The 27,428-nt window shown below is 41.1% G+C and overlaps 1 protein-coding gene across 12 annotated transcripts in view; it reads right to left on the reverse strand.

The window, feature by feature from the left end:
* Positions 1-5,259: 5,259 nt before the first annotated feature.
* Npas3 (neuronal PAS domain protein 3) overlaps positions 5,260-27,428 on the reverse strand; it is an 851,762-nt gene continuing 829,593 nt past the window's right edge. For 8 of the 12 annotated variants that reach the window (XM_058573655.1, XM_058573649.1, XM_058573648.1 and 5 more), the window contains 3 exons: positions 15,226-15,373; positions 11,788-11,912; positions 5,260-9,692 (listed from right to left, as the gene is read on the reverse strand). In XM_058573655.1, coding sequence (XP_058429638.1) covers positions 8,338-9,692; positions 11,788-11,912; positions 15,226-15,373 — 1,628 coding nt within the window. In that variant the 3' untranslated portion in view covers positions 5,260-8,337. The remainder of the gene's footprint in view (positions 9,693-11,787; positions 11,913-15,225; positions 15,374-27,428) is intronic. The other 4 variants (XM_058573656.1, XM_058573650.1, XM_058573646.1 and 1 more) reach the window with 1 other exon arrangement.

A 27,428-nucleotide genomic window follows, 5' to 3' on the forward strand; every position in this document is an offset into this window, starting at 1 on the left:
TCTTTTCAAAGACAGCTTCTTTGAGGGAGTCTGGAGTAATTAATTATCTCCCCCCTCCATCTTTCTCAATGCTTTTAATTTGAACTTTCTTAATGAAAACTCATCTCTCATAAATGCTGGGTTGGCCCATTTTGTGTGTGCCTGCTCCATCCTGCTTTGAGTGATGGGTAAATAAGAGGCAATCTGGTGATGAGTTTTGCTTGTATGGTGCGGAAGGGTGGAGAGGGAGGAGGGTTTGATGAATAGAGGCAACCAGAAAATGTACTTGATAATAACATGGCTGTGATTGATGTTGCAATTCCTGAAAAATTATCATTGTGATATAATTATTTGTTTATGAACTGTGCCCCGAAACTCCCAACTTTGAGATTATTCATGGCACAGATAAAACTCTAAAGCCAATAATTCATCAAGGGTATAATGGTTTTGTTTGGGGAAGGTGGGGGGGTCACATGGATATTACATCCTGTTTCTGACATTTCCGCTATAAATCTAAGCACTCCTTCAGTACCAGGCAGAGCCACCTCCTTACCTTCTGCTCCATTTCTCCCCTCTTAAAGTGGTTTTAATAGTTTGTATAATTTTCAAAAACTGAAATTTATTTTTCTAACATAGTAACATTATCTGGGTCTTTCAGTGTTTCATGATTCCAAATAGGGAGAGGTGAATGGAAGAATGAAAAACAATTATTTCTTGTCCCCCCCTCCCCCGCTCCAAAGCACAAGACAATAGATGGAAATTTGGGGGTTGTGAGCTCTAATTCCAGGTGAAACAAACAAAGTTTCAGTGAATATATCTGGGCTAGTCTCCTTGATTTTGATCCATAAAAGAGAATTAAAGGAGGCCTACTCATTTTCAGAAAATATAATGAGTTTGGTTCATAACTCTTACTTGAATTTTGAATGGATTTTATCCATATGTATCAGAGGTCTTGACATTTTGCCCACTCCAGTTCTGATCCCATAAAATGGCTGACACCATAATTTATCTCCATAATTTTTTCCATTTTCTTCTCATGGTTGGTTTTTCTATGCCTCCGTTCACTTACATGACAGTATCCCACTGGCAATGTTTGTCACAGGTATATCATGTGCCTGGTGTCCTGGGGTTCCACAAATACTAGGTCTCTCCTCTCCAGCATAGTTGTGTGAAATACAAGGAAAATGGGAAAATGTTTTCAAAGAGGCAGGCTCTTGCTCACATTCCATGTCTAGTGAACTTCTTCCCTTGACTTGTCACTGAGGCACAGGCCAGCATTATGTGAAGACCATATACAGAGAGGAGGGTGGGAGCTCCACAAATCAGACCAAAGCGTTCTGATTGTCCAGTGGTTTAAGATGCGATAACAATTTAAGCTGGCTGCTAAGAAATGACTGCAGTCAAGGACAGGTTTAATTAAGAGCTCTGAGTCCTGCAAAAGAGGTGGACTGGGACCTTTGTATTGGGTAGATACTGGATCACAGCTGCAGCTGTGTGATTTGTCTAAGGTATCATATTTTAGTAGGGGCTATTATGAATTGAATTGTGTCCCTCTGAAAGTTGGAGTCCTAGCCTCTGGTATGTCAGCACATGACCTTATTGCCATTCCTTTTTTTTTTTCCATGATAGGGTATTGTAGATGCGATTGCTGAAGATAAGGTCATAATAGGTCATAATGGAGTAGGTTGGGTCCTTAATCTATTTTCTATTTACTTATTTGGGTACTGGGGATTGAATCCAGACACTTTGCCACTGAGCTATGTCTCCAGTCCTCTTTTATAGTTTGAGATTGGGCCTCACTAAGTTGCTGAGGGTCTTGCTAAGCTGCTGAGGCTGGGCTTGAACAATACTTTCTTCTCAGCCTCCCAAGTTGCTGGAATTACATGCATGTGCCACTGCACCTGGATGTTGGGTCCTTAATCTAATATGACTGGTGTCCTGAGAAAAAAGAAACACAAGGGAAAGAATTCCACATGAAAACACAGTGAGACATGGGGAGAAGATGGCCATACGATGATGAAGGTAGAGATGCATTTACAAGAAATGTCAAAGATTTCTGGTAACTTCTGGAAACTAGGAGAGAAGCACGGAATAGGCCCTCCCTAGAGCCTTCTTTGCTGTTACCTTGCTTTCAGATTTCTGGTCTCTCTGTGCGAGACCAGAAATTTATGCTGTTGTGAGGCACCCAGTTTGTGGGTAAGAACCCTAGAAAACAAATAGAGGGGTCTTGAAAAATCCTGCTGCACTCAAATAAGGGTGACTAGGATATATAAGCACAGCCATAATGTCATTAGGGGAACAACTAAAATAAAAAGTGACATTTAGTCTAGAAATTTATTGAAACTCTAGTATCTACATTCACATCTTTGAAGGATGTTCAGATGGAAGATGATTTCGTTCATTTAACTCCAGAGGTAGATAGATATCAGCTCAATACCTTCTAAAATTGTAATCATTCAACAGTGGGCTAGAAAGACCCTCAATGCTAAAACAATTAAAATGTGACTTATACATGAGAGGGTTCCTCTTTGTTGAGATTCTCTGAAAGACTATACAGCTTAATGCTCGTCTGTGAGAATAAAGTAGTAAGTTATACTTTTGGATCTAAGATCTGAGATCTGTTTACACAGGAGACAATGTCATAGTTTATTAAATCATAGTTTATTTATTACTGGCTTAGGTTCTCTCTTCTTCCTCTCCCTTTGATTTACCTAAACTATTACTATATATAAATAGGCAAGGATTGTGGACACACACCCAATATACTCCAACATCTCTCTCTGGGCAACATTGCCAGCCATGTGGATTGCCCAAGGAGGCAGGAATGAAGGAACTTGCTGCTTTATCCCTTCTGATATTCATTTTTAATAAAAACTCAAGCTAGCTTGCCAAACCATAGAAACATTTCCAGTGGAATCGCTGCTTCTTGATTTTTTTTTTTCTTTTTCTACATGTCTTCGTTCATTGTTGTTATTCAGCAGATCTTGGTAAATCACTGAGCTTGGCATTATGGATGGACATGAAGATGAGGAGTCAATGATTCATGCCCCTGGAGTTTACCAGGTCAGCCCCTCTTTATAGTGGCTTCTTAGGAGACACAAGCAAGCAGAAGTGGGCTAAGGATGTTGGCTTACCTTAGTGTCCCAGAAGGGTTTCTTAACTCTGCTAGTTGTCATCGGCTTTTCAGAATCATACTCCAGAACAAGATTTGTCTTTTTATTCCACTATGTGATTGAAGAGTTGGCAAAGATAACTTTTCTTTCTTTGCCAAGTCCCTCACTCTTTCTACTTTTTGAAACTGGATAATAATCTTGGCATGAAGACTATCTTCTGTGCTTAATACACCTTACCTCCTACCTTCAATGCAATGCATAGGCCAAATTGAGTTCAAGTTGCATTAAACATTCTCAATGTAAATAGGGGACTATTCCCCTAGGAGTAGGAGAAAGAGGGCAAGAATTACAATCTACTAGGACTGAAACCAGTTTTTTTTAATGCTCAGCTGAGTGCATATCTTCCCTCTTGTTGTGACTGCTGATTTTACTTAAAATTTTTTCTTGTTATTTACTGCCAAATAAACTACATCAGTATCGGCTGGGAGGGTGAGGGGAGGAGGTATAGAGAGCGGGTTGCTGACCCCTGTTCTGTTCTTCACCTGTAAATTGGAGTCTTGACAAGTTGACTTGCTGACAGCCAGGCAAGAGAGAAAGGTCCTGTGGTTCTGGGGAACTGGGGACTCTGGCTTGGTTGCCAGCCCTGGGGCTGGAGAAGTGGCATGGTTTCCTGATTATCTGTGGGTCTGATCCCAGAGCTCATTCACACTTTCTGGCTGAGAGATGTTTTTTATTTCATTAGTGATCCATTTTAGTATTGATGGGTACACATAAAAGGGAACTATTGATGCAAAGGGAGGCTTGAGCTTGGGTAGGAATCCAGGATTTTTTCCACTTCAACTTGTAGGAGCTCCAAACATTGAGGATTTCAATTAACCCACCATGCCTAGCTTGCCCATGTCAGCCCTCATTACTGCTATCCTGGGATCCCAGGGCTGAATGAATATCCAGAAGTAAAGTGTTATTGCTGACCATCACTATCATCTACTCTCACACTCCTACAATTGCCCCTCTGCCTTGACAGGACCCTGCCCTATGCAAAGCCCCAAGAGCTGTCACTAACAGCAGTTCCACCAACACCCAGAGAGCACCTCGGGTAAACTGGCCTCCTCACTCAACTTCATCTGTTCAGGATTGAGTTTCTAACGTCACCAAATTTTGACTTCTCAGTCTTGCTATACTGTATCCTCTGACTCTCAGGAGCTTGGGATAGAGAAATTTTATAAAAGATAGTTGGGTGAGCTCAGTTCTGTATTCTCAGTCACTTGCTCCATGTTCGCTATTGTTGTGTACCTATATCAAGAACTCACTCAGGGCACAATAGAGAAATCTAGGGCCCCACAACCCTAACCACACTTCCCCTCCACTATTAACAACTGCCCCTCAGTTGGCCACTGTCACTGAAGACTTAAACTAGGAAGATATTTACTATTGTTTGTAGCTTTTGGACAAAAGAGTCTGTCTCTTCTTTTTTTAAAAAGCTCAATCATTTACATATCTTCATTTTTTTGGAGAGCACAGACTTAACAGGTGACCCATCTTACCCTTAACTTTGAGGTAACAGTTGACACTTTTTAAAAGAAGAGTTAGCAGATAATCTGCCTTGAAATGGGACAGGCCACCTACGGACCTAACCATAACACAGCACAACATGACTCAGCCTGTCTGGAGAAAGAAAATAAATATTTAGTATAAAGAGAAGATATAAGCAATGGAACAGTTGGTTATATAAGTTGTAATAAATGAAAATATCGAGTGCATTTTAAATGATTAATGTATGAAAACTGTCATCACTTAAGGTGCATTAATCAAGAAAAAATGCACGCTTCACATAGTGGTTAATGTCGCAGGCCCATTGTTCAGCTTTGACAATGTGCATAATAATGCTCAGTATGACAATGAGTTGGGGTAGCTGAAAATTTAGGATGGTTGCAAGTTCCGTGTAGTATTTGGATTAGCATCTTAATCTGTGCCTTGTCAGCCTCATCAGTACACAAGCTAGGTATTTTTTTTTTTTCCAAAACTAGCAAAAATAAGGATGCATTTTTTTAAAAACTTTTTTTTTTTTTAAAAGATAGAGAATAATGACCAAGGTACCTGCTTAAACAAATACTACCAGCATTCATTAGTTAGGATGGTTACATGTAAAAGAAATGATGCCAGATAGTAACAAATCCAAGAGAAGTTTATTATGAAAATGGCACCTGCGGATGAAAAAATTAAGTTACATAAAAGACAACCATGTATGTGACATGTATGAGAATCTACAAAAGTATAAAAAGAACCCTGTTGTAAATGAAGTATGTACATTTCTGATTTGCAGCATTATCAATGGTCAATGAAAAAAAAATGTTTCAAAATAAGCCAGGCACTCAGGAAGTTAGGTCCGGTTAGCTTCACACAAAACAAATGTACCATCGCTGTCGCTTTGTAACGTTTTAATTATTTTTTTATATATATCGTAGAGTTGGTAACACTGCTAAGATTTTTTACGAACAGAATATCCCTTTCCCCATTATTCAGCTACTTGGCACCAGTCTCCTCATAAAAGTTTTCATATATTTGTACAAGAAATAGTTAAAAACACAGACACAGTCTTCACAGGTAATGAAGTGTTTTTTTTTTTCATTTTGTAATTTTAAACACTATGGATTTAGACAGCAGCTGTGATTATCTGTTAGTTTAAATCACCAGAAATCATTTTGACACAACACAGAAACATTTATAAAAGAAAAAATAAAACAGCTGTCTAGCTGTTCTTTGTAGCTGATAGGTGCATTCCTTTGATTGTTCAATAGCTAGAGTAGAGCTTCCAAAATTAATCTTTAAATTTCTCGATCGGCCTTCTTCACCTTCTACACCACCTAAGTCCTTCAGGGAAGTTCACTACTAAAAGTTGTGGCATTTAACTTCCTTCTGCTATTATTCCAGCATGGCTTGGGCCCAACTCACAGAATCAAAGGTTCGAGAGGAATCCACTCAACACAGTGATATTCAAAGGACAGCCGAGTTACTATATTAGCATTGCACGAATAAACAAATATATATGACAATTCTATATTCCATTACCCCCTCCCATTTTGTTTTTTAAAAATGTTGGTTGACCTTTGAAATAATTTTCTGTCTCACTGGTAATTGCTTTATATATTGCTCCATCAGCCAACCTGAAAGGAAACCAAAGAAAAGCACCCACTGCTTATAGGTAGAGCACAAGGGACTCTGGGAATGTTAACAACTGAGGCTGTATGGCATCGATTTATTTAATATATCTGAGCATTATTCTTCAGTGCTTTGCGTAGCACTCCAGAAGAGAGAGAGAGAGAGAAAGAGAGAGAGTCATACCCAGAATTCCGTTGTGGGAAAATGGCTCCATTAACCTTGAGCTAGTTAAGAGTCTTTTTATCTCTGAGAATGAAAAAGATTTTGGGAACAGGGGAAGGAAAGCAGAGGAGGGGAAAAGGGAGACAGGAAAGGGAGGGAAAGAAAGGAGAGATAGGGAGAATATACACCAGCAAAGCAACAGCAGGAATTTAAAAAAGTAAAACGGAGGATTCACAGACAGTAGAAGCAGTATAGGGTGACATTACAGAGGAAGGCCACCACACAAAAACCACTAACCCCCAAGAATCACTGATTCACTAGGACTGCAGGAATGGGACTGTACCACTCCGGACTAGAGATAGAGCACAGAGAAGACAAAGGACAAAACAACTACATTAGCTTAGTATATACTGCATATAGAAACACACATTGAAACTGCAATGGGACTGACAGCCAAGGACACGTACACACCGTACACATTACAGTTCTCACATCTGTTATTAGATGCCTTAACAAACAGCTGCCAAAAATGAAGTGGAAGAAGAATTTATACTAGACAGTCATTTGGAGTGTTTGACACCACACTGATTTCTGGCAACAAAGACAAAATAGGATATTTTTTTCTTTTTCTTTTTCTTTTTTTTTTCCTTTTTTAACTTAATGTGCAGTTTTCAGTTGCAGTTATCTGTCTGAAGCTTATTAACCCATTCTTTAGTTTTAAAACTTATTGGTTTCAACTTAGAAATTAGAACCAAGGGAAATAAATTCCATCAAGTCAGTCCCCCAAAATACAAACCTTTTTTTTTTCAGCAAGAAATGAAACAAACCAAAAACATGTTAAATACTTTTCCTTCCTTTACTCTGAAGTGTTATTGAAGTTGCAAAATTAGCCTCAGTTAGACTGAGTAAGGGGGAAATAAAAAGCTCAATAAAAGGCAGTATGTACCTAAACTGCTCCTCAAATCAGTTTGATTGAGTTTTTCAAAAGCCCCCCCTTTAAAAGGGCTTTACTGACCCATTAAATTTAATGTGAGGCTATGTTTGTTAGTTGGGAGGTAAAAAACTTTAAGTCCTGCAGCAAATGTTAATGAGGGCTTTGTCTTAACTAACCAAGGAGACTGCAGCAACGGGACTCCAGACCAGGACAGAACACATTTTTTTCCCCAAAACCCAGCCCAGGAGCTGCATTTTGTATGAAGACATTACAGATTAATAAATGATAGCACCATGGTTTTAGAAATTAAGTTAATGTTTCAGTAATTAACATTTAGTCCAACTTTTTTTTTTAAACATTCTAGTCACAGGCCAGAAATTAAGTTTAAGAACCCAAATTATTTTTATGTGCAAGTAAGAAAAATCTTAAAATCTTAACCATAAAAAGAGAATTAAATTCTGCATAAAATTCTAAAATACTATTTCCCTATTTTTAAAGGAATTAGGAACAGAAACAACAACAAAAAAACCCACCCCATTTCATTTGACTTAGTCAAACAGGGCACATTGTTTATGCTTGTCTCTTTCCATCTTGATCATATCAAGATCTTTATGAAGAAAACCCAATGGTTGTCACTTGAGAAATCTCTTGACCACAAGACTGAGTATTCTATGGCAGAGGCATATACACATTAAAGACATCTTAATAAAGATGCAAAGGAAAGCAAAACAACCCAACACACATCTTAGAAGAAGACAAAATGGCAGGCAACTGGTCATCTGACCCTCTGAAGGCAAAAAAATAAACATATCTTTACAGGAAAGAATAAGTCACGTTAAAGAAAGAGGGGATGGAATGGGGACCATCGTGTTGAAAGAAGACGCTGACCTGCTCGAATTCAAAGTGCTAGAATTAAAGGTCTAAACGAAAAACGCCAACGATGCCTCCTCCGAGCGGACCCTGCGCACCCCCGGGGGGGGGGGCGGCGCCTCAGTCCTCCTTGCGCTCCAGAGTCTGTGCCGCGTGGATGCCGTTGCTGTAGACCGGGAAGGGCAGCGTGGAGAAGAGTCCCTCGGCCGTGGTGAACACGTTGCCAGCGGGCATCTGCGTCAGGCTGGCCGCGCTCACGGCGCCGCCAAACGGTCCCGACATGTTGAGCCGGTGCACGTGGTGGTAGAGCATCTCCATGGGCGTCTTGGGGTCGAGGCCGAAGCCGGGGCTGTTAACGTCCACGAAGTTAACAGCGTGCGCGTTGGGCAGCAGGTTGCCCTGCATGGCCAGGGTCACCTCGGCGGGAGCATAGCGGATGGTGCCCGTGGTGTAGACCCTCTGTGCCGCCGTGCTGGTGGCGGCCAGGGTCCCGGTCACCCGGTGCACCAGCGGGAGCACGACGTTGCCCGCCTGCAACCTCTGCAGCGCCTCCAGGTCCCCAGTGTACAGCAAGGAGTTGGACGCGCTCGGACCCCCACTGCTGCCACCGCCGCTGCCGCTGCCGCCGCCCCCGGGGTGCTTGTCCCGCGGGGACGCCGAGAGCGGGGGCGACAGCGGATCGGAGGCGACAGGGGCCAAGGCCGTGGTGGCCGAGGTGCTGAATTGAGTCTTGCGGGCAGCCGCGCCGTCGGCGCCCGGCGGGGTGAGGACTGAGTCCGGGATGGCCACGTGCAGCCCCCCGCCGCCCCCGCCGCCCTGCGGGGACGGGAAGTGCTCGGAGCTTGGGGGCTTGGTCATGCTGTAAGGAGACTCGTTCCTGGAGATCTCCCGGTTGGGTGGGTAGTTCCAGATGCTGCTGTCGTTATCGAAGTTGATAGGTTCCGAGATCTCTGTCTTGATCTTGAGCACCGAGGCACTGTGGGGGGAGGACAGCAGCCGCGGGGGCTCCACCAAGCCTGCGTCCAGGCCGCCGGGGCTCGACGCACTGGACAGGCGCCGGCGACTGGCGCTGCCGCCCTTCTGCCGTTTCCGCCTCTTCTTGCGCTTCTGATGCTTGCTGGAGGCCTGCGCGCCCGCCTCGCCGGCGCTGTCCGAGTCCTTGGCGCTGTCGGACGTGAGCGACTCGCAGTTCTGCAGCCGCAGGTCCGACTCGCTCTCCACGTAGCGCTCCACTTTGATCTGCATAGGGCCCAGTGCACCGAAGCCGTCCTCTGCTGCCTTAGGGTTTTCAAAGTCCGAGTGCTCGAAGCTGTCGTCGCTGTCGCGGCTGTCCGGGTTGCTGGAGCTGTGGCCGTCGTCGTTGCAGTTCATGTCGTTGTCGCACGCGTTGCCTGACTTCTTCCGGTCGGGCTCTGGGTCTTCGCTGTTCTCGGACTGATTCCCCTTCTCATCGGACTTGGAGTTCTCGTTGTCCTCTGCGTGGGGCCAGCGGCCGGGGTGACAGGGTGGGTGCGGGGAAAGGAGAGACAGAGAGAACATCCCGTTAGCAGGGCAGAAACCACAGTGGGGCAGGGAAGGCACCATCTTCTGGTGACTTAAAGCCTGGACTTTCTGTGTTGAGGGCCTAGATTAGCGGAAGTTTTCTTGGAGGGTGGGCATGGGCTAGCAACATGGGCCTCACCTGGACACCTGGTACAAAGGAAGAATCTCAGCCCCTTTTGGACCCACTGAATCATGTACTGCATTTGAACAAGCTCCTCAGGAGATTCTAAGGCATATTATAGTTTGAGAAGCCCTATAATGATACCCAGGGAATGAGTAACCTGGAATGAGGTGCTAGTATCAAAGAAAAATGAAGGCATACAAAGTGACACTTTGAGAGGTCTGCACCTTACGCTGGTGAATATTTTTGTTCATTATTGAAAACTACACTCTGTTCTATTAAATTATTTTTATCCATAGCACTTAGGATTCACCATCTGATTCACTGTATGACTTTATTTGCTTCTATTTCTTCCCCCATCTAGAATATAAGCCCTATGGTGGTAGGGGATTTTTGTCTGTTTGTTCACTGTTATAAATAAGAGCAGAGACTATTCTAGAACTTCTGCCATAGTAAAGAACTTTCAAATCAATTTAGAGGTAGGAAAACAATCAAGATTCTCCATGAGTACTCTTCACTTTCTCTTGCTTTTCCAAGGCTCTGTCTAAAGTACAGGCATTCCAGTTGATAAACTTGGAGCACAGGTGCCCTGATGATAGGGGGTGTGGGGGAACTCTAATAACCTGCCACATTTTAGGAAGATTAGATTGTACCAGTAAAAACAGTCTTAGAAGATTCAAGGATGATACTGATTTTTACCACTTTGCCATGACCATTTTGGATGTGGTTGGGATTAGAACATTGGGCAAATCATGTAACTCTCTGGCCTTCACTTCCCTTTTTTGTAGCAGAAGAGATGGCGTTAGAAAAGGTTTAGCAATTTTTTTGCAGCTATAAAAATTTGCAAGTTCTGTGCTCCCTGGCTCTCGTACGTCTGTGGAATGGAATTGGGAATAGGAGGAAAAGCAAATTTTTGCATTAATTTTCCTGAACTCCAAGTAACTACTTGCAAAGTCTGCTTGTCAAAATGCCTAGAAAGGGGAAAGCATGGATTTGTTCTGATAATTGAGAAAATGAGTAACAGACCAGGTGTGTCCTGGCCCATGCCTGTAATCCCTGTGACTCGGGAGGCTGACCAGGAGGATTGCAAGTTTGAGCCCAGCCTTGCCAATTTACTAAGACTCAGCAATTTACTGAGACCCCCATCTTAACATTAAAAATAAAAAGGACTGGGGATGTAGCTCAGTGGTAAAGTAACCCTGAGTTCAATCCCCAGTACCAAGAAAAAAAACAAAAAACAAAAACAGCATCAACAAACAAAAAGAAAATAAGTAATATTCTAACAGCGTGACAGGCATTTATAGATGCCATTAAGTATCCTACTTTAGGGGCTGGGGATATGGCTCAAGCGGTAGCGAGCTCGCCTGGCACGCGTGTGGCGGGTTCGATCCTCAGCACCACATACAAACAAAGATGTTGTGTCCGCCAAAAACTAAAAAATAAATATTAAAATTCTCTCTCTCTCTCAAAAAAAAAAAAGTATCCTACTTTAGGAGTTTAATCCCAACTTGTAGGGATACTCTTGGAGGTAGCTCTCTAGTGCCTGCTTCCAGTAAAGAGGTCACAACACTATGGGGTTATAGCATAGCTCCTCTACATGGTCAAGGAAGGTCTAACATTACATAAGTGATTGCTAAATCAGTCTCTTGCTCTCTGTATGTTTATGTTATTATATACACACATACACACACACTCTCACATATATATCACAACATACACACACATATTTATACACAATGTAAATATAAGCATTTGTGTGTGTAGAGAGAGAAGACTCAGTAATAACTTGATGTGCACATTTAAAATTTAAATGTGTTACTTGGCTTTGACCATGGCCCTTGGCTACTGCCCACCCTTCCTTTCCGACAAGGCAGTCATAACTATAGAACATGGAGGAGAAGTAATACCTGTAATACCTGAGGTGTCTTTAGAGTCTGATTCAGAGTCGGATGTCTCAGAGGATTCAGAAGTTTTCTCTGGCAGGTGGGGGAGCTGTGCGATGTCCATGGGCGTGTCCTTGTATTCAGGATTACTGTGGGGGAGGGAGACATTCCTCAGGAGTGCAGTCACCTTTTCTGCATGGTTTGCTTTGTACCACCTTCTCCCAAACTTGTGGAGTTTAGAAAGTTTAGGAGACTAAAGAGGAAATCATTCTCAGCTCTTTTAAAGAATGGGACTTTTAAAGAAGCCTGGATTGCATGAGCCAGGGTACAGGTGCACCCTGCGACAATGATTGAATACCCAAAATGCTGCAACAAAGCCACTAAAAACCTTTTAAATAATCAGGTACCACTGGAGGCCAGGGAACTGTGCTGCTTGACATTCCTCCCAGTATAACCCCTGGGGGGCTGGGAGGATGAGAAGTACTCTCAACAATTCATTCCCATACCTCCTGGTGTGCCCTACCTTCTCTTGGGCTCTTAATGAGTCCATTGCCTCAGTACCCTTGTCTTGGCCCCTTGATGTAACTTCTCAGCTGTTCAGATAGTTCCAAAGCTATTGCTGGGGGTGGGGGGCAGAATCTTCAGTGCCTAACGATCTGACAGATGCACAGGTGTACCTTGGGATGCATGGATTATGGCTACTGAACTGTCAACACACCCATTACAATCACATTTTCATCTGCTCATGTGGTGTACACCTGTGGCTTGTTAGCTGGGAATCTGATTGCAGTGGGGAGAGTCCCAGTGTGAGAGAGGCCCTAACAGAATGGATCTAACCCCATTTGCACAAATGTGCTTAATTTTTGGTCTATTTTTAATTCAGAAACAAGCCTCTTCTGGAAAAGAGAGCATGTTCGGTCAGTTCGAGAGCTAGTTGTCTTCTGGAAAAGCCACTTCCAGCTGGCCTGAAAGTGTATGAGCAACATAGGCTGCTGAAATCTGAAGGCACACCGAGGCATCCTGCCTTGGAACAGGAAATGCCTCTTCTATCCTTCCTGGATGGCCAGCCAAGCAGAGACTTACAACAGATGATTACTGATTTGTTTTGCTAGCCTGTAGTGAATTTCCTATGTTAAAGAGTCACTATTTCAGTAACTACTTTTAAAACTGCAGATGTCCCTGGGAGAATTAATTCACAAAGATGGATTATCAGGCATTTACTCCTTAGTGTGAATTAGCTTCAGCAGCAAAGCTTTCTCCTGATAATCAGATGAGACTAATGGAAGGAAGGTGGACTTAGCACTTTGCTGTCTCTGAATACTCTGAGTCTATAATTCTAATCCATGGGAAGAATATTAGGCAGGTAATTTCAGAATAGAGAAGGATGAGCCAGGATTGGGCCCAGAAGTAAGGGATTCTGGAAAAAAAGACAGTAGGAAAGTATTGCTTGGGAAAGAACAAAAGATCAGAATTTGGGAAAGAAAGCCAAACTTCAGTAGTTGCTATTTTGTCTAGGCAACGTCCTTTTCTAAGTAGATCTCCAGCCTACAGAATGACCTTCATGGGTGCTGGCTTGGTGGAATTTCCTCTGCTAAAAATCCATCAACATCAGTGTTCTTTACTCCAGATACCATGGGAGTTCAAGGGTCAGTGTCCTTCAGCTTACTGTCTCATATCATCAACCTCAGGGTAGGTCTGCCACATCTGAGACTCAGGCTCTGAAGCTTGAAGCGTAGTCTATGATACTCAAACTGCCCCCTATCCATATGGAATTCAGTGGAACAGAATTACCAAAGGTTTATGTACCATTTGACTTTTGGCTAGATCAATGGTGTTGATCCAAGGTTGTATAGATTGACTTTTCCTAACCCTTCTTACTCCTTCCATTTGTGGACAGAATAGGAAGTCATGAGGCTGATGATACAGTAGGAAAGATTTAGATAGAAAAATATCTCATAGAATGGGCATAACAACCATATAGATGACTTTTAGTACCTTATGTTGACATGGAAGACAGACACTTTCCAGCCTATAATGTTCTTGTCATCAATGTTTATTTCTTAATAGTAGTGGGTGTCATTGGCACAGCACCATTTTTGCTCAGCCAAAAGAATGTCAATCCCACAATACCTTGTTCTATTTTCTGTTTGTCATAAAAGCTTTTATAACATTCCAAGGGGATAGTTTGCATGAAAAATCAAGTCTTGGAGAAAATGGCATTAAATACACATACTTTTACTTTTAGAGGGAATTAATACAGAGCAGCAAAGGTCAAAAAAGGAAAAGAAAGTAGATAAATGAAGATTCTTTTAAGTGGTACCCATTAAGGCCCTCTCTAGAGCAATAATCATTAGTGTCTGATTGACACTAATGTCTTTGGAAGCAAGCACATTCATGCCTTCAAGTCATCACCAAAGTATGTGAAACACTGACAGGCCAGCATGCTGGTGAGCCATGGTTGTTAGCATCTCAGGTGTAGTTGGCTGTCTCAAACAAAAATGGGGATTCAGATAGTCCCAATCAACATTATCCACACAGGGCACCAACTTCTGCTCATTAGACCTATTGGATGTTTTCTCCTCAAACCATATGTGGGCCCTGCTTGGTGGCTTTAGAGCCAAAGACTGGAATGACAGTGGTGGCAGAGAGCCAAGCCAAGCATTGTGATAGCTTCATGTGATAGGATTAGAGCATCTCCCAGAAGGCTTTTCCCCCAAACCCAGACCACCCTGACTGTTGATCCTGGTTCCTTTTCCACTTGCTTGAATCCAAAAGCAGAGTGTAGATAGGGAAAGAGAAAGAAAAGGTGTCTCATACCAGAATTTAGGAGGAAATTGACCTTGAACTCATACATGGATATAAATTTGAGGATACATTGTAAGAGCAGTAAAGCTTTCCTGAGTTCACAGAGCAGTAGGCAAAAGATTGTCTTCATTTTTTTAATACTGAGATTGTTATTATTCTGGCAAAGCCACTCACTTTACCTCAATATCTAGAGAATCATATGCTCTGAAATAGGCTGAGAGCATCAAAAGGATGAAATACAAGAGGAATATATTCTACCCTGCTACTTCTCCCGGCATCTCCTTTTGAGCTTAATTTTCACAAGGCTGGGAGTATGTGGTAGATGGTAAGGAGGTGCTTTTTTAATGCTTCAGTTGCAGACAAAGGTCCATAGTCTTTCTGGTCTGAGCATTTGTGAGGAGATAAAGCAACCTTTTGGAGCTGATCATATGTTGACAATCTAAGAATTACTGAGCATCTTGCAAATCTTCTCTGCAAGATCCTTGCAAAAGTTTGATCTTACATTTCTTTGACTCTCTTGGAACGAAGAGCAGAACTTCCATGAAATTCCATACCAAGTAACATCTAAAGATAATACTTTCTACAACATGCCAGCTATTAACTATAGGGCTGCACAGTTTATAATTGAGACAGAAATAAAACAAGGAGAAAATATACCTAAGGAGATAATTCACCCAGATGATGTTCTTTTCATTTGCATTCTTGGCATTGATAGCTATGGTGGCACTAGACTGTATCCAGATATATCCTCCGTTCTTCTGCATCCAACGGTAATACTTCGTCACACACTGACCCTTATTCAGCACTGGGGGTGAAAAAGCAAGACAGAGGCATCATATTAAGACTGGGACAAAATGATTTTTCATTCCTACAAAATCTTAAGTCTCAAAACACAAGGTCCTGTACCAAGCCAGGGGTGCTCCTCTGTGTACTTAATGTAGGATCCCATTAGTAGGACAAATGAAATCAACAATTCAGTGGAGCGGCAGCTCTGGAGCCAGGGTTACTGGCATTAGTAGCAAGACTCTATTCCATTCGGGGCAGCCATGGTGTGAAAGGAAGCATAAAAGGACCACAAATCTTTTTGGCTCGAAGAATACCTAATGTGGTGTGGATATTGTCAATGGGTTTGATGTCAAATGGTAAGAAGGCAAATTTGTATGTGATTTATTCATAGCTTCAAGATAGCGCTCTTTTGAGGTTCTGGAGATTTGGTTCCAAAGCCGTTTTACCCCTCTGCCTTTGCCCTCAGTGCAAGCAGTATCAACTGGCATCCTTCTACACCTAACAGCATTTATAGTCCTTGGATGAACTAAATTTACATTGGTTCAGTAAGGGGAAATTCTGGTGAGACCCCTGAAGGTTGGAACAAAATAAATCCCCAGCGGAGTCAGAGAAAAACATTGGCCTAAGGGAGGCACAGAATTGACTTGGCTAGAGCCAAACAGAGTGACAGCTCCACACAGACTCTGAAATATGGCCCAAAATGAAGGAACAAGTAAAAACAATCACTAATGTGAAATGGTGCCATTAAATACCCACTGAAAGGGAGCTTTAAAATGCAGATGTTAAAAATGATACTTTAACCAAAATCTTGCCAAGTTGAAATTGATTTGATTTGTATCTGGGTACTCCTGAGCTAGTAAAAGGGGAAAGTGCAGTAAATCATCCTTTGAAATAAAGTGCTATGGATGGGAATGGTTTAAAAGGATGCCGGAAATGTGCAAAAACTGCTGTTATGACTTGGATACGGACCGCGGCAACACGGCGCCCCCCCCAAAGCTCACCAGCCGGCTGGCCACTAGAGGGCAGTGTGCACTCGTCTACGTGGCTCACTTTTGGCATGTCCTTGTCTCCGTCTGCTAAAATGAAAAACCTCTAACTGCTGTAATAAATTTGGCTAAATTAGCTGCTAAATGGTTATCTCAAGTAATATGTATTTGCATTAATCATCTTGCTCTAAACCAGAACAAGCCAGAGTCCTAAAGACGTAGTAAATTCATATTGTCCATTTAATTACGGCTAATAAGTGCTTCATATACAATAGTTTCATGAAGTACATTTTGATTTTTTTTTTGAGGGGGGTGGATGGGTAAAGGGGAATCACTTTGGAAAAGAGCCGTGTCTCAGGCTGTAGAAACTCTTCCCATCATGTCCTGAGCCACTCTCCTGCTTCTGAGAGTGGTCTCAATTCAAACCTCCTCTTGTTACATCTATGAATATACTTGCTTTCATGTTTTCTTCTCCTCTCCCCCTTTTTTCCCCCAATACACTAAATGCATGGTTGTAAAGTTTAATAATTATGTTGGCACTGTTGAAAAAGGCTCACTTATGAGTATTTCATTTGTGGTAAATTCCATTCTGAAATTACCACACAGTTTAGGGTATTTCTAAGGTCCGGAACTGTCACCTTCCCTTGGTGTCAAGGCTCCACAGGTAGCAATACTCTACTTTTGTAGGCAATTGTAAGTTCTGCCATTCTGCATGCATGGCTTCCCAGGCTACAAAACTGCGTGGTGAAGCTGAAAGCAGTAAAATACTAACTGTGCTGTACAGCTCTTCTGTCAAACCATTGTTGCATGCAACAAGATGTGCTTTTATTCAGAGCCTCTCAACCTGGTTAACTATTAATCGAGGAATGATGGGTTATGTAATTCTGTCCACTCTTTTCACAGAGAAAACTTATAGCATTCCAAACAGTGGTTGGTGGTATATTTCTATCTGCTTTGTATCTGGAAAAAAGGGTAATTCCAAATGGTTCTAGTATTTTTTTTTTTTTAATACAAAGGCAAAGAAACTAAGAAACTCCTTTTGAGAATCACATGAAGAAAACATTGAGATGGTGGTCAGGTCAGCTAAGTCTGGTTGGGAATTCTGGACTGGAATTTGACCAAAAGCAGGCAGGCAAAACTTAAAAACAAAACAAAACAACAACAATAACAAGAAGAACAACAAAAACCCTTAGTATCCCCAGAATACAGAGTATAGACAAAGGCAAAAGAATAAAGAGATTGTAAAATCAAATTAGAATTTGTGAATCCACATAAAGATACCCCTGCCCTCTTTCCTAATGATACTTACTCTTACTCAAAGCAAGCAGACAAGCAAAATCTCAACTGTGAAATGGATATCCTGCAAAACATCTGCCTCCCTGGTGGTTTTCAGGTATGTGCTGTAAAGGGGGATGAAATGCTTATTTGCTAACGGGCTGATATGGTGTCACCTTTTAGAGATAAGGCAGGATGACTCAGTGTGCTTAAATGCATCTGTGTTTTCTGAGAAGACAAATACTAATTTATTAGGGCCCATGAATGCATGCACACAGCCTTCCTTATCAAACCCAGGCTGGGGCCATCTAGCAGAGAGGAGACCTGAATGAAGGAGTGGCAGGACAGGTGAGTTTTGATGTAAGGAGGTGGCTGTAAAAGGATCGAAGGGCAAGGGGTTTCTTAGGGAGTCAGGGAGCTACCTGATTGCCCCTCAGTTACCTTGGTGAATATCAATCAAGAAGCAGGTTTCAGAGCCCACCTCAAGCCATTGAAGAAGACAAGTATAGTCTAACCCACATTTTCCCTGGGCTAGTCTGATAAACAGAACTCTTAAAGGGTAAACATTTTAGCATGGTCACAAGTCTGTATTGAAGATTAGTGTTTTGTGAATGAGACCCCCATGCATCATTAGGAATCTAGATAACTACTGACAGGGTATGAAATTAGCTACCACTAAAGCATGAAAAAGTTGACCAAAGTCAGTGCCCAAGTTGTTTTTCAGGAGGTCTCATAAAAGAAGTCACAATGGAATTTTACTTCTTTTAAAATGAACAAGGAATAATTTTTGCTTGGGTCTCCAGAATACAAATTTATGACTTTGCAATGAAGCTTATTTCTTGAAAAAAAAAAATCATACTGGCAAATCAGTTGGATCATTCCAGCTGCGCCAGAGGCAGGATCTGACAGCTTTTCCTGAGCTCATGTGGTCCTAATCAGCTCAAGAAGAAAAGCCACCTTGGTGCCAGTTTGAAAGAGATTTTTAGTGAGTAATAAATTAGAGAACTTGAAAAACACACAAAAACTTTTTTTGATTCTCTTTAATCCAGTGGATGTTGTTTTTATTTTCAAGTTTTAAGTTAATATAACACAGAGAAATGAAAAAATATCTTTCAATTTCATAACACCCCTTTTGTGGGGGAAAACCAGAATAAAGCACAATGTCAGTTATTTGACATGAAGTCCTTAAAAATAGTTAATTGTCCCTAGAAAAGAGAGAGACACTCATCAAGCTATTGAGCCCAGGAGTAAATTCAAACCATCGAGGGAAGGAAACAGACGGAGAGGAATAGACATGTGGATATTTTTACCTTCACACCCATGAGATATGGTCTAAGTACTCCTAACACACAATAGCTTCTTTTTGGTTTATTCCAAAGTTTCCTTTTTGCTGTCCAAAATTTTTGGGTGGAGTAGCCTGTGTGTCCTTCAACTGAATTCACTGATCACAAGGTAACTTCTCTGGAGTTAGGTCTTTAAGGGTATGCGATAAGAATGAATTTTTATTTAAGGATCTTGAAATTTTTAAATAGCCTCTCTTCAGTTTTCACATCTGAATGGTCCAGACATGACTGAGCATCCCTCTGCTACCACACAAGAATATGTTCCTTATTAGTCTAGAGTGTAACTGGTTGCTTTGTCTCTTAATGCCCTAAGGAAAACCAAGCTACTTAGTGTCACCCTATCCTCCAAGGTGAAGGTACCTGAGACTTACAAACTGTGCTCTTCGGTGGACAGAGATGACCTTCTGCTTGGGAGAAGAATACAGCAGAGATGAACAAAGAAGACTGAAATTCTCTCCCAGTTGAGCTGTACCAGCCCTGCTCATTGACAATTAAGAGAACCATGAGTGTCTCTTTGGCTTTTAGTCAAAATACTACTGACTCCTAAGAAGATAGTTTGTTCAATCAAAGAAAATAAAGTGCTTACATTTTAGAGCATGTGACCTTTTACATTCACTCCCTCCCCCTGCCCCCCCCCCAAAAAAAACACCCAACTGTATGCTAAGTTTTATTGAATATGCCTTTAAAATGTCACCTGGTCTGATGGTTCAAGCTTAGTGGTTGGCATACAAGAAATGTTCTGCTTGTAGAGAATAATCACTCTTCCCCAAACCCGATGAGCTTTGTTGCTGTAGCACACACCCACAGCCCTGCACGCTGTTCCCAACAGAGGGATTTCAGTTTTCCTTGGGAAAACTTTGTCCACAGACATAGACTGATGACTGAAAGGACATAAAGGAAGCCAGTGTCTGCGGTGGGAACATAATTCTGTTAGTAAATCAAAACAAATCAGTACAAGTTTGCCTTCAGAAATATGAAGGAAAAAAGAGAACATGGTCTCTTCCTGTTGGGCTGTTCTACAAAATCAAAGCCAAAGAGTCTAAATAGTGAGTTAGTTGTGTGTCAAAAAGAAGGAAGCAGTCGAATGCAGTTTGCAGAGGAGATGAAGAACACATATCAAAAGCGGTCTTTTAGCAGAGTGTCTCACAAAAGGACATTTTAGTGGTTTGCATATGCATTAAAAAGCTGCAATACTTGGTGTATTCAGGTAAGTATAGAAGAAATAGGAAATGGTGAGATCATCGGAGATTCCACACTTCACATTCACACAGCTGAACAAAGAGCTTCATTATCGTCATGGCGATATGAGGACGCATCTGCCGCGCCACTCACCCCCCCCCCCCCCCTTGAGGTACCTTCATCAGTGGCTGCAGAGCGCAGAGAAGGGATGCCTTCTGCTAGAAACCCAAAAATGATTTTTGAATTCACTAAAGTGGAGTGTGTATGTGTGTGTGTGTGTTTAAGTAAGGGCGGGTGTGCTAGAATCACACTTTCTACTTAATACCACAGTTGGGTGCTCAGCTGTAGCCACTGGTTCTCTTTCTACATTCACAAAACTGGCAGATGAAACATGAAAAAGAATACTGACTCTTTAATCTCTGCTTCTCCACCTAAGGCCCAAGGCGGGCTGACAGGGAACTTCATTCTGGAAACAGACTTTTTAAAAAAAAAAATTCTGGATTACTTTTTCCTCTGCTTTTGAAAACTGTGGGCTATAGGGGAATGAACCTGACATAGACTTAAAACAAGAACAAGTTTCTTTATCTAAAAAGTTATAGTCCTTGATGCTTACAGGAAGGTCATTTTCAAAACCCACCGGAGAAACAGCATTGTAGCCAGAGACTGCATTAAGTGCTTTATTTACTTGCAATAGAGACAGTTTTTCATTTAGAACTGCTCATAGGATCAACCGAGGCTTTGAAGCTGTGCAGACTTTCCTATAGATTTTGCAATTAGTGACCTAGATGTCTTAAATAGCAAGCATTCACAAATTGGTTTTAGTTTTTTTATTTTTTGTAAGTCTATGTGCTGAGCAATATTTTGTAAAGCTGAATGATATTTGATACTTAACGTGGGTTACAAGTTTAAGGACAAAAGACCTGTAGATGTTTTGTGAATGACTTTGCATCATCTATGGATTTTTTTTCCCCCTAATACACTAATGACAGGCCCTGCTTGAACTGCTATCTGTGTGATTTACAACCTCAGAAGAGGTTTTGTCCTATACCACTGCCAATTGATAGATTTTTATTAACTGTTAATATTGAATCATGCAGAAAACTTTTCATTGATTTAGAACATGTCAATTTGTTAAGTTTGAAAAATAAATTCCCCTTTTTTTCTTCAGTGATAATGTACTAAATTGGAGTCTAAGGCTTTTAAATACTGATGGTATCAGTATCATGTTCTAGGACACAGAGAATCAAAGTAATTGTTGGCACAAGCGACATCTAACATCTCACGTTTTTTCAAGTTGTCCACAGTCCAACCAGAAATTCTCAGTACTATTCATTCCTGCCCTTCTCAACTTAAAAAAGTTAAGGACTCCATACCTTTATTTTTGTAGGGATTTGCTATCAAAAGGAAAAGAAGTAAATTTTTCAGCACAGAATTAGGATCTTCCCTAAATCTTTAGGGAAAGTTCAATGGACTTATCCAACCACTCAGTATTTTTTGTGTGTACCTACCCTGTGTCAGGCACTGGGAAATATAGCAAACAGGCTCTGTGGTGGCCCTGTTCTCCTACTCAGTCTCAATCATGCTAAGTACATTCCCCCTGGGGGTGATTGGGTAGGTTTAGAGTATGATATAGGCCTGGCAGTGAAAGTGGAGGGAAGTCACCATTGTGAGAAGTGGTTGAAAAGGTTTTCTTCACTTTAAAGTAGTGACTTACCTCTACTTGCCTTTGAGTGAGCAAGAGAGAGGCTTATCATTTTTACTAAGAAATTTATAATTGTGACAATTGTATGGAAAATGGCATGTAGGTCTAGGAAAGCCCACGGGGCCTGACTTGGGCTGGGTGAATTCCTCTCCTCCCTGGAGCACTGGAGCCGTTAAGCTGACTGGGGATGTAGGAGGAACCAAAAAAAGGCAAAAGAGATGAAGAGGGCCCTAGAAGAGGACCTTGTGTTTCTGGATGCAGTCATTTGGTTGAGTCTATGAAACATCTTTAAAAAGAAATATGGAAGTGGTGAGGTATAGGTATATAAAAGTAGGATTTCATGAAATCAAGACTATTTAAAGAACCCCAGACAAATTCTATTTCTTCTCCCATTATGCAGATTTTTAGAAATCCAAGTACTTGGTGGCAAAAACCTTACAGATTCTTCCATGTAAGACATTGATACCACTGAATGGACACTACCACTTTCTCCCAGAAAACAGAACTCTGGTTTTGAGTTTTATGTTTGGTGGCCTTCTCCAAAATGCCAAGGAGAAAAAAACCTTGATTGTTGAACTCAGAAATAGTTAATTCCATTCCTTTGCAGTGTGTAGCTTAGGCTAGGGCATCTGATAAAATGCTGGACAAAGAGACACAGGTGCTTCTCTCTGCTGGGCAGGGAGCTCTGGGAGTATTTTCTTTCTTTGAAAAATGAGCACACAACAGCAACTGACCATGTCCTGACTTTGGACCCTTACCCTGTTAGGAAGTGATGATTGGCGGATGCTATAGCTATCTTCATCATGAAGAGAAAGTTATGAGAATTGCAAAGAAAGCTTAAGTCATTTTACTTGGGGTTTCTGTTACTTGTAGCACAAATACATTTCAGCTGAAATGCCCCAACAAAAATTCCAGGAAGCCACCGAAGAATGCATGTTCATAAAGAGGTCTAAGCAACCTGATCATTGGCTAACCTCTCACATGTGGACAAACTCTTGTATGTTAGACGCATACATGAATTGAATCCTGTGCTGCTTATTTGGATTTTTAAAAATTTGAGATTTTTTTTGAGGTATGCAGGATGTCATTGATGTTTTAAGGAAAACTTAAAAAACTTAAAAAATACTAGATTAAGATGCCATTACAAGAGATGATGAAGTTTTTATTTAGGTTAATTGTTTTAGGTTAAAATTGATGATTTAAAAGTATTGATATCTTCCTAATCCTGTTTTATAAGAGTAATGGGTTACTTTTTTTTTTCCCAAATAGAAGGTTATTGTTTTTAAAAACTATAATAAAAGCAGCTACTAATTGAAATGGTAATAAGGAATAAGTATCCACAGGAGGATTGAATTTATCAGTCAAATCAAAGTTCTGGCTTACTTTCTGGGGAGAAAGGAAAGAGTCTGTGTTTGTATTCCATGTTCCTCATATGCTCTCCTAAGCCTGGAATGCCCTTGATACCTCTGCATATCTCCTACCCTCTTGGCTTCTTGCCACCATCTTTCAAGGTCTACAGGCAGTGTGCTTCCCTCCTGGGTGTTTCTATCCTTCCTTGCTTGCCCCCGCCTCTGGGGTTTCTGTGTTTTGTCTATACTCTTTCACTTATTCAGAATTTGACTGTTGGAAGCTATCTTCTCTTCTGTCATATAAGTGTCTTGAAGGTAAAGACTGTATCTTAGTTATTTTTGAAACCTCGTAGCAATATCACAAAACTCTGTATATAGTAAGAACTCAGAAATGTTAGATGAACTTGAACTGGGAAAATATCACTGCTCATATTCAACACATGGAATCAAGTAAGTATGCATAGGAAAACTTTGACCTGGGGGAAAACACCAAAGAACTACTTTTCTTCCTAAGTTGGATACTATTACTTTTAAAACTCTGCTAACTTCCTCCTTAAAACTTCACATCTTTGTGAAGTCATCAAGTTATCAGGTAATCAGATACTCGCCTCATTTGAACACTGACTGAGACACCCTCAGAGCTAACTCACTACTCACATCTTAGCGTTAATAGAATTCATCCAAATCCAGAGGAAAATGAAATTTTTAAGATGGTCAGTTGCGTTGTATTGACTCTGTAAAACAATGCCTTCTACATACAAGAGTATGGTCAATATTTCTCAAGCTTTGAAAAGTTGGCTGGGGATCTTGTTAACTGCATATTCGGATTCGGTGAGTCTGGGGCAGGCCTGAAATTCTGCATTTCTGTAAGCTGCTGGGTGATGTCAATACTACTGTTCCAGACCAGTGTGTAGAGCGGGTACTCAGCTGTTGGTTAGGCTCTTGTGCTGGTCTTTTTTCTCTGTGCTTGCTGCCCATGGATGGGAAGAACCCAAATCAGCAGCTGGAGGGAGTTGAGGGGGAGACATAAAATAATAATACTAATTCACTCCTGGATAAAAATCTGGCTTTATCTTGCTCCCAGTGACAGTCTCTTCAATTAATGGACAGGCCCATGATGAAGGCTGACTTGGCTTCTGAAGAAAGGCAGACAGGGTGGCTATGAAATGCATTTCCTTCTGTGGGAGTTTTCATATTCACACGGAAGAAGTGAAAAAAAAAATTATTTGCTTTGGGAAAAAGTCCAGCCAATGCCCAGGTTGCAGCGAAATCCCTGAAGTTGTACCAGCCCTGAAGAAAGGCTAAGATCAGGCGATAGCAAAAAGCCCATGGGTGCTCTCTGCATTTGGCCCACCCACCAAACTTCACTCTTCTTCCTTCACTTGCAGCTTCCTTTGCTGCATGCAATGGCTGCATACCCAAATCAACAATTAAATTCCCCTTTTGTTTGTGTGGCAGATGACAAATGCATGGAGGACATCTTGTGTTGCCTAGGCAGGCAGGGCACTTACTTTGATTGATGCTCGGTTGTGGAAAAAAATGAGCTGGGAAGGAATTACAATGGAGGGCCCGCAGACTGGAAGGGGATATACTAATTAGTCCTGCATTAAGCAGTCTGCTTGCATTTGGCGATGAGACGCCTTCAGGAGGCAAGTGTAGGGGTTATTGATGCAAAACAGCATGGAATGCATTATGCCAGGTAGCTGTGTATTAGTTTTGTTAAGAAGTATAGAAGTTTGTAATTAAGAAATAAACACTTAGACTACTGTATTTTTTTTTTTTTTCAACACTCACCTCCAAGTACATTGGGTGGTCATGCTTTTTTTTTTTTTTTAAATCTCCACCTGGTGTCCTAGACAATCTGAAAGGCTTTCTCTCTCTGGAATAATTCTTCCAGAGTTTTCTTATCCTGAGTAAGGTGCTGGGAAGGGAAAGCTGCCACCACGTCTATACTTAGTGTCTACTTTTCTCTGAAATCCCACAGCTGCAGAGGTTTGAGTCTTGCTGTTGGAGTGTAATGTCACAAGGAGAAAGAGAGTTCCCCCCCCTCCCCCCTTACACTCCAGGCCACTCTTTAAGGTTTTAGAGAATTGTTGCTGATTTGACCCAGGAAGAACCCTGTGGATGTGTCAAGACAGATTCAGCTCCTAGTATAGACAAAAGACAGGATTAAATGGGAATAAAGAGAAATGCAGAGCCTGTGTCTGTCTGTGTTTGGCTTAGCCTTCTATTTTTCCAGCTACAGAGAGAGGTAGATTGGTAGATGGTTGTGCTGAAACCTCTCATAATTCAAGGGTGACACAGATGCTCTGGGTAATGAGCAAGTGACTCTAGGGTCACGACTGCTCATCTCCAGGTCAGCACTTTCTGAGTGATGGAGATCAGAAAGGTGATAGAGAGGGAAAGGTGCCCAAATAATTACTAATATGAGTGGTTTAAAATTCAAGCCTTGAAATGCTGATTTGGTCAATTTGACCTGAAGAATCAATGAAATTGGGCTTAAAGAAAAGAAATCACAGAGGTCTTTGGTCACATTGGGAAAGAAGGGGCCCTGAAACTCTCTTGGTTTTAGAATCCCAGAATAATTTCACTAACCCACCATGTTGGCATCAATAACATGATTCTAGTGATTCTTTATGTTGAAATCCAGTGAACTACCAGGTGTCTGGTGTTCACCCAGTGGGAAGTACACGGTCTCAAGTCTTGGTTGGGTTTATCAGAGTTGTCAAATCCTGGTGCTGCTGAGATTCCCCTTTGTGTTCCTTATTCTAGAAACAAATTCACTTATGGATTTACAGATGCCTATGCTGGGAAAAAAGATACCATGATAAAGATGATATTTTTAGTTACTAAAGATGAATGAGCCTTTTGTCTTTAGGTTTTATCCATAAACCAGAGTCTAAGACAGTTATCAAATATCAGAAGTATTATCAGATGTCTTAAATCTGTCTTTCATGGACAGAACCAGGAATTGTGCCAATAGCTCTAGGAAGAAAAGCTAAATAGTTAATGTGTTTTATTTTTTAACCACCCCTTTGTTTTAGAATTCTATCTTATTCTTGAACTGATTCTATGTCCCCATGACCTTCTCCCACCAAGACACAGTGGAGGCCTCCTTTAGTAATAGCCCAGGGCTTTGGACAAGCAAGATGCTGTGCTGGCTTTTTGCCGTTTCTTCCAGTGTTTACACAACCAAGACTTATTACATGCTCTGTCATTTTGTTACTGGGCTGGCTTTGGTTCGAGAATTAGGTAAACATCAGACATTCCATCACACAATTTTAGACTCAATCTTACTTTATAATGATGTTAATGTTTATTGTACAAAGCGAGATGCATTTGTATATTTTAGCATTTTCTTTCAGTCACAGAATGCAAAACCTGACATTGGAATCAGTTTGATTTTTTTTGTGTGTGTGTGATTGAAGATATTAAGCACTACAAGAACGTTGAAATTTCAATCTGATTAGGATCAAAATTCTTCAGGATCAAAACACTCCTTTTCCTCCCCCTACAGCTTTACTAATTGTGTGCTACTTGACATTGTGGAGTTATTCCACAGCATGATAGCTAAATATGTGAAGTGTATTTTACTGTGCAGAATTATCAGCTCATTCTATTTGTTTTTCATGTGTTTAAGGTTATTAAAAGAACTCAAAATTAGAAGTCATGTGTATGAGTTAAAAGAGTGAACTCAATCATTGTTAGCAGGCTAAATCATAAAAAAGCAATAGCCAGTATGTCAATATCAAGTAATGAAAAAAATCACAGAATTTGAAAGCATACTTTCTCTGTTTATTAGTTGGCAAGATACCAGAAAAATTAGGAGAAGTGCACAATAGTGAATGGTAGAGTAGTTTATTTTCATCACTCTCAAATTATTCCAGCTACTGAAAATGAGATAAAAGTAGATGGGAAAGAATGGCATCAAACATATTTGTTGGAGATCTTTGCTGTATGGGAAGAAATGAATTGCTCTAGCTCACTGTGCCTGAGGAATTGTGTTTCTTCAAGCTGTAAATCAAATCCCAGAGAGATAGCATAACGTTTGCCAAATAATAACAGAGGATGACAAAGTTCTTTTTTGTCAGTGTCAGGTTTCTGAATTTAGACCTTAATTAAGATTCCCAAATGAGAAAATTCATCCGGTCCTCACACACATGGTCTACAAAAGTATCCTAAGAGCAATATATTCATTTTTAAAGTTTGAATCTCAGGCCTATCTCATTCCAAAAATGTA

Source organism: Marmota monax, unplaced genomic scaffold (genome assembly GCF_021218885.2).
Source record: "Marmota monax isolate L192 unplaced genomic scaffold, Marmota_monax_Labrador192_F-V1.1 WCK01_AAM20220418_F8-fsc00222, whole genome shotgun sequence".
Classification (NCBI taxonomy): Eukaryota; Metazoa; Chordata; class Mammalia; order Rodentia; family Sciuridae; genus Marmota; species Marmota monax.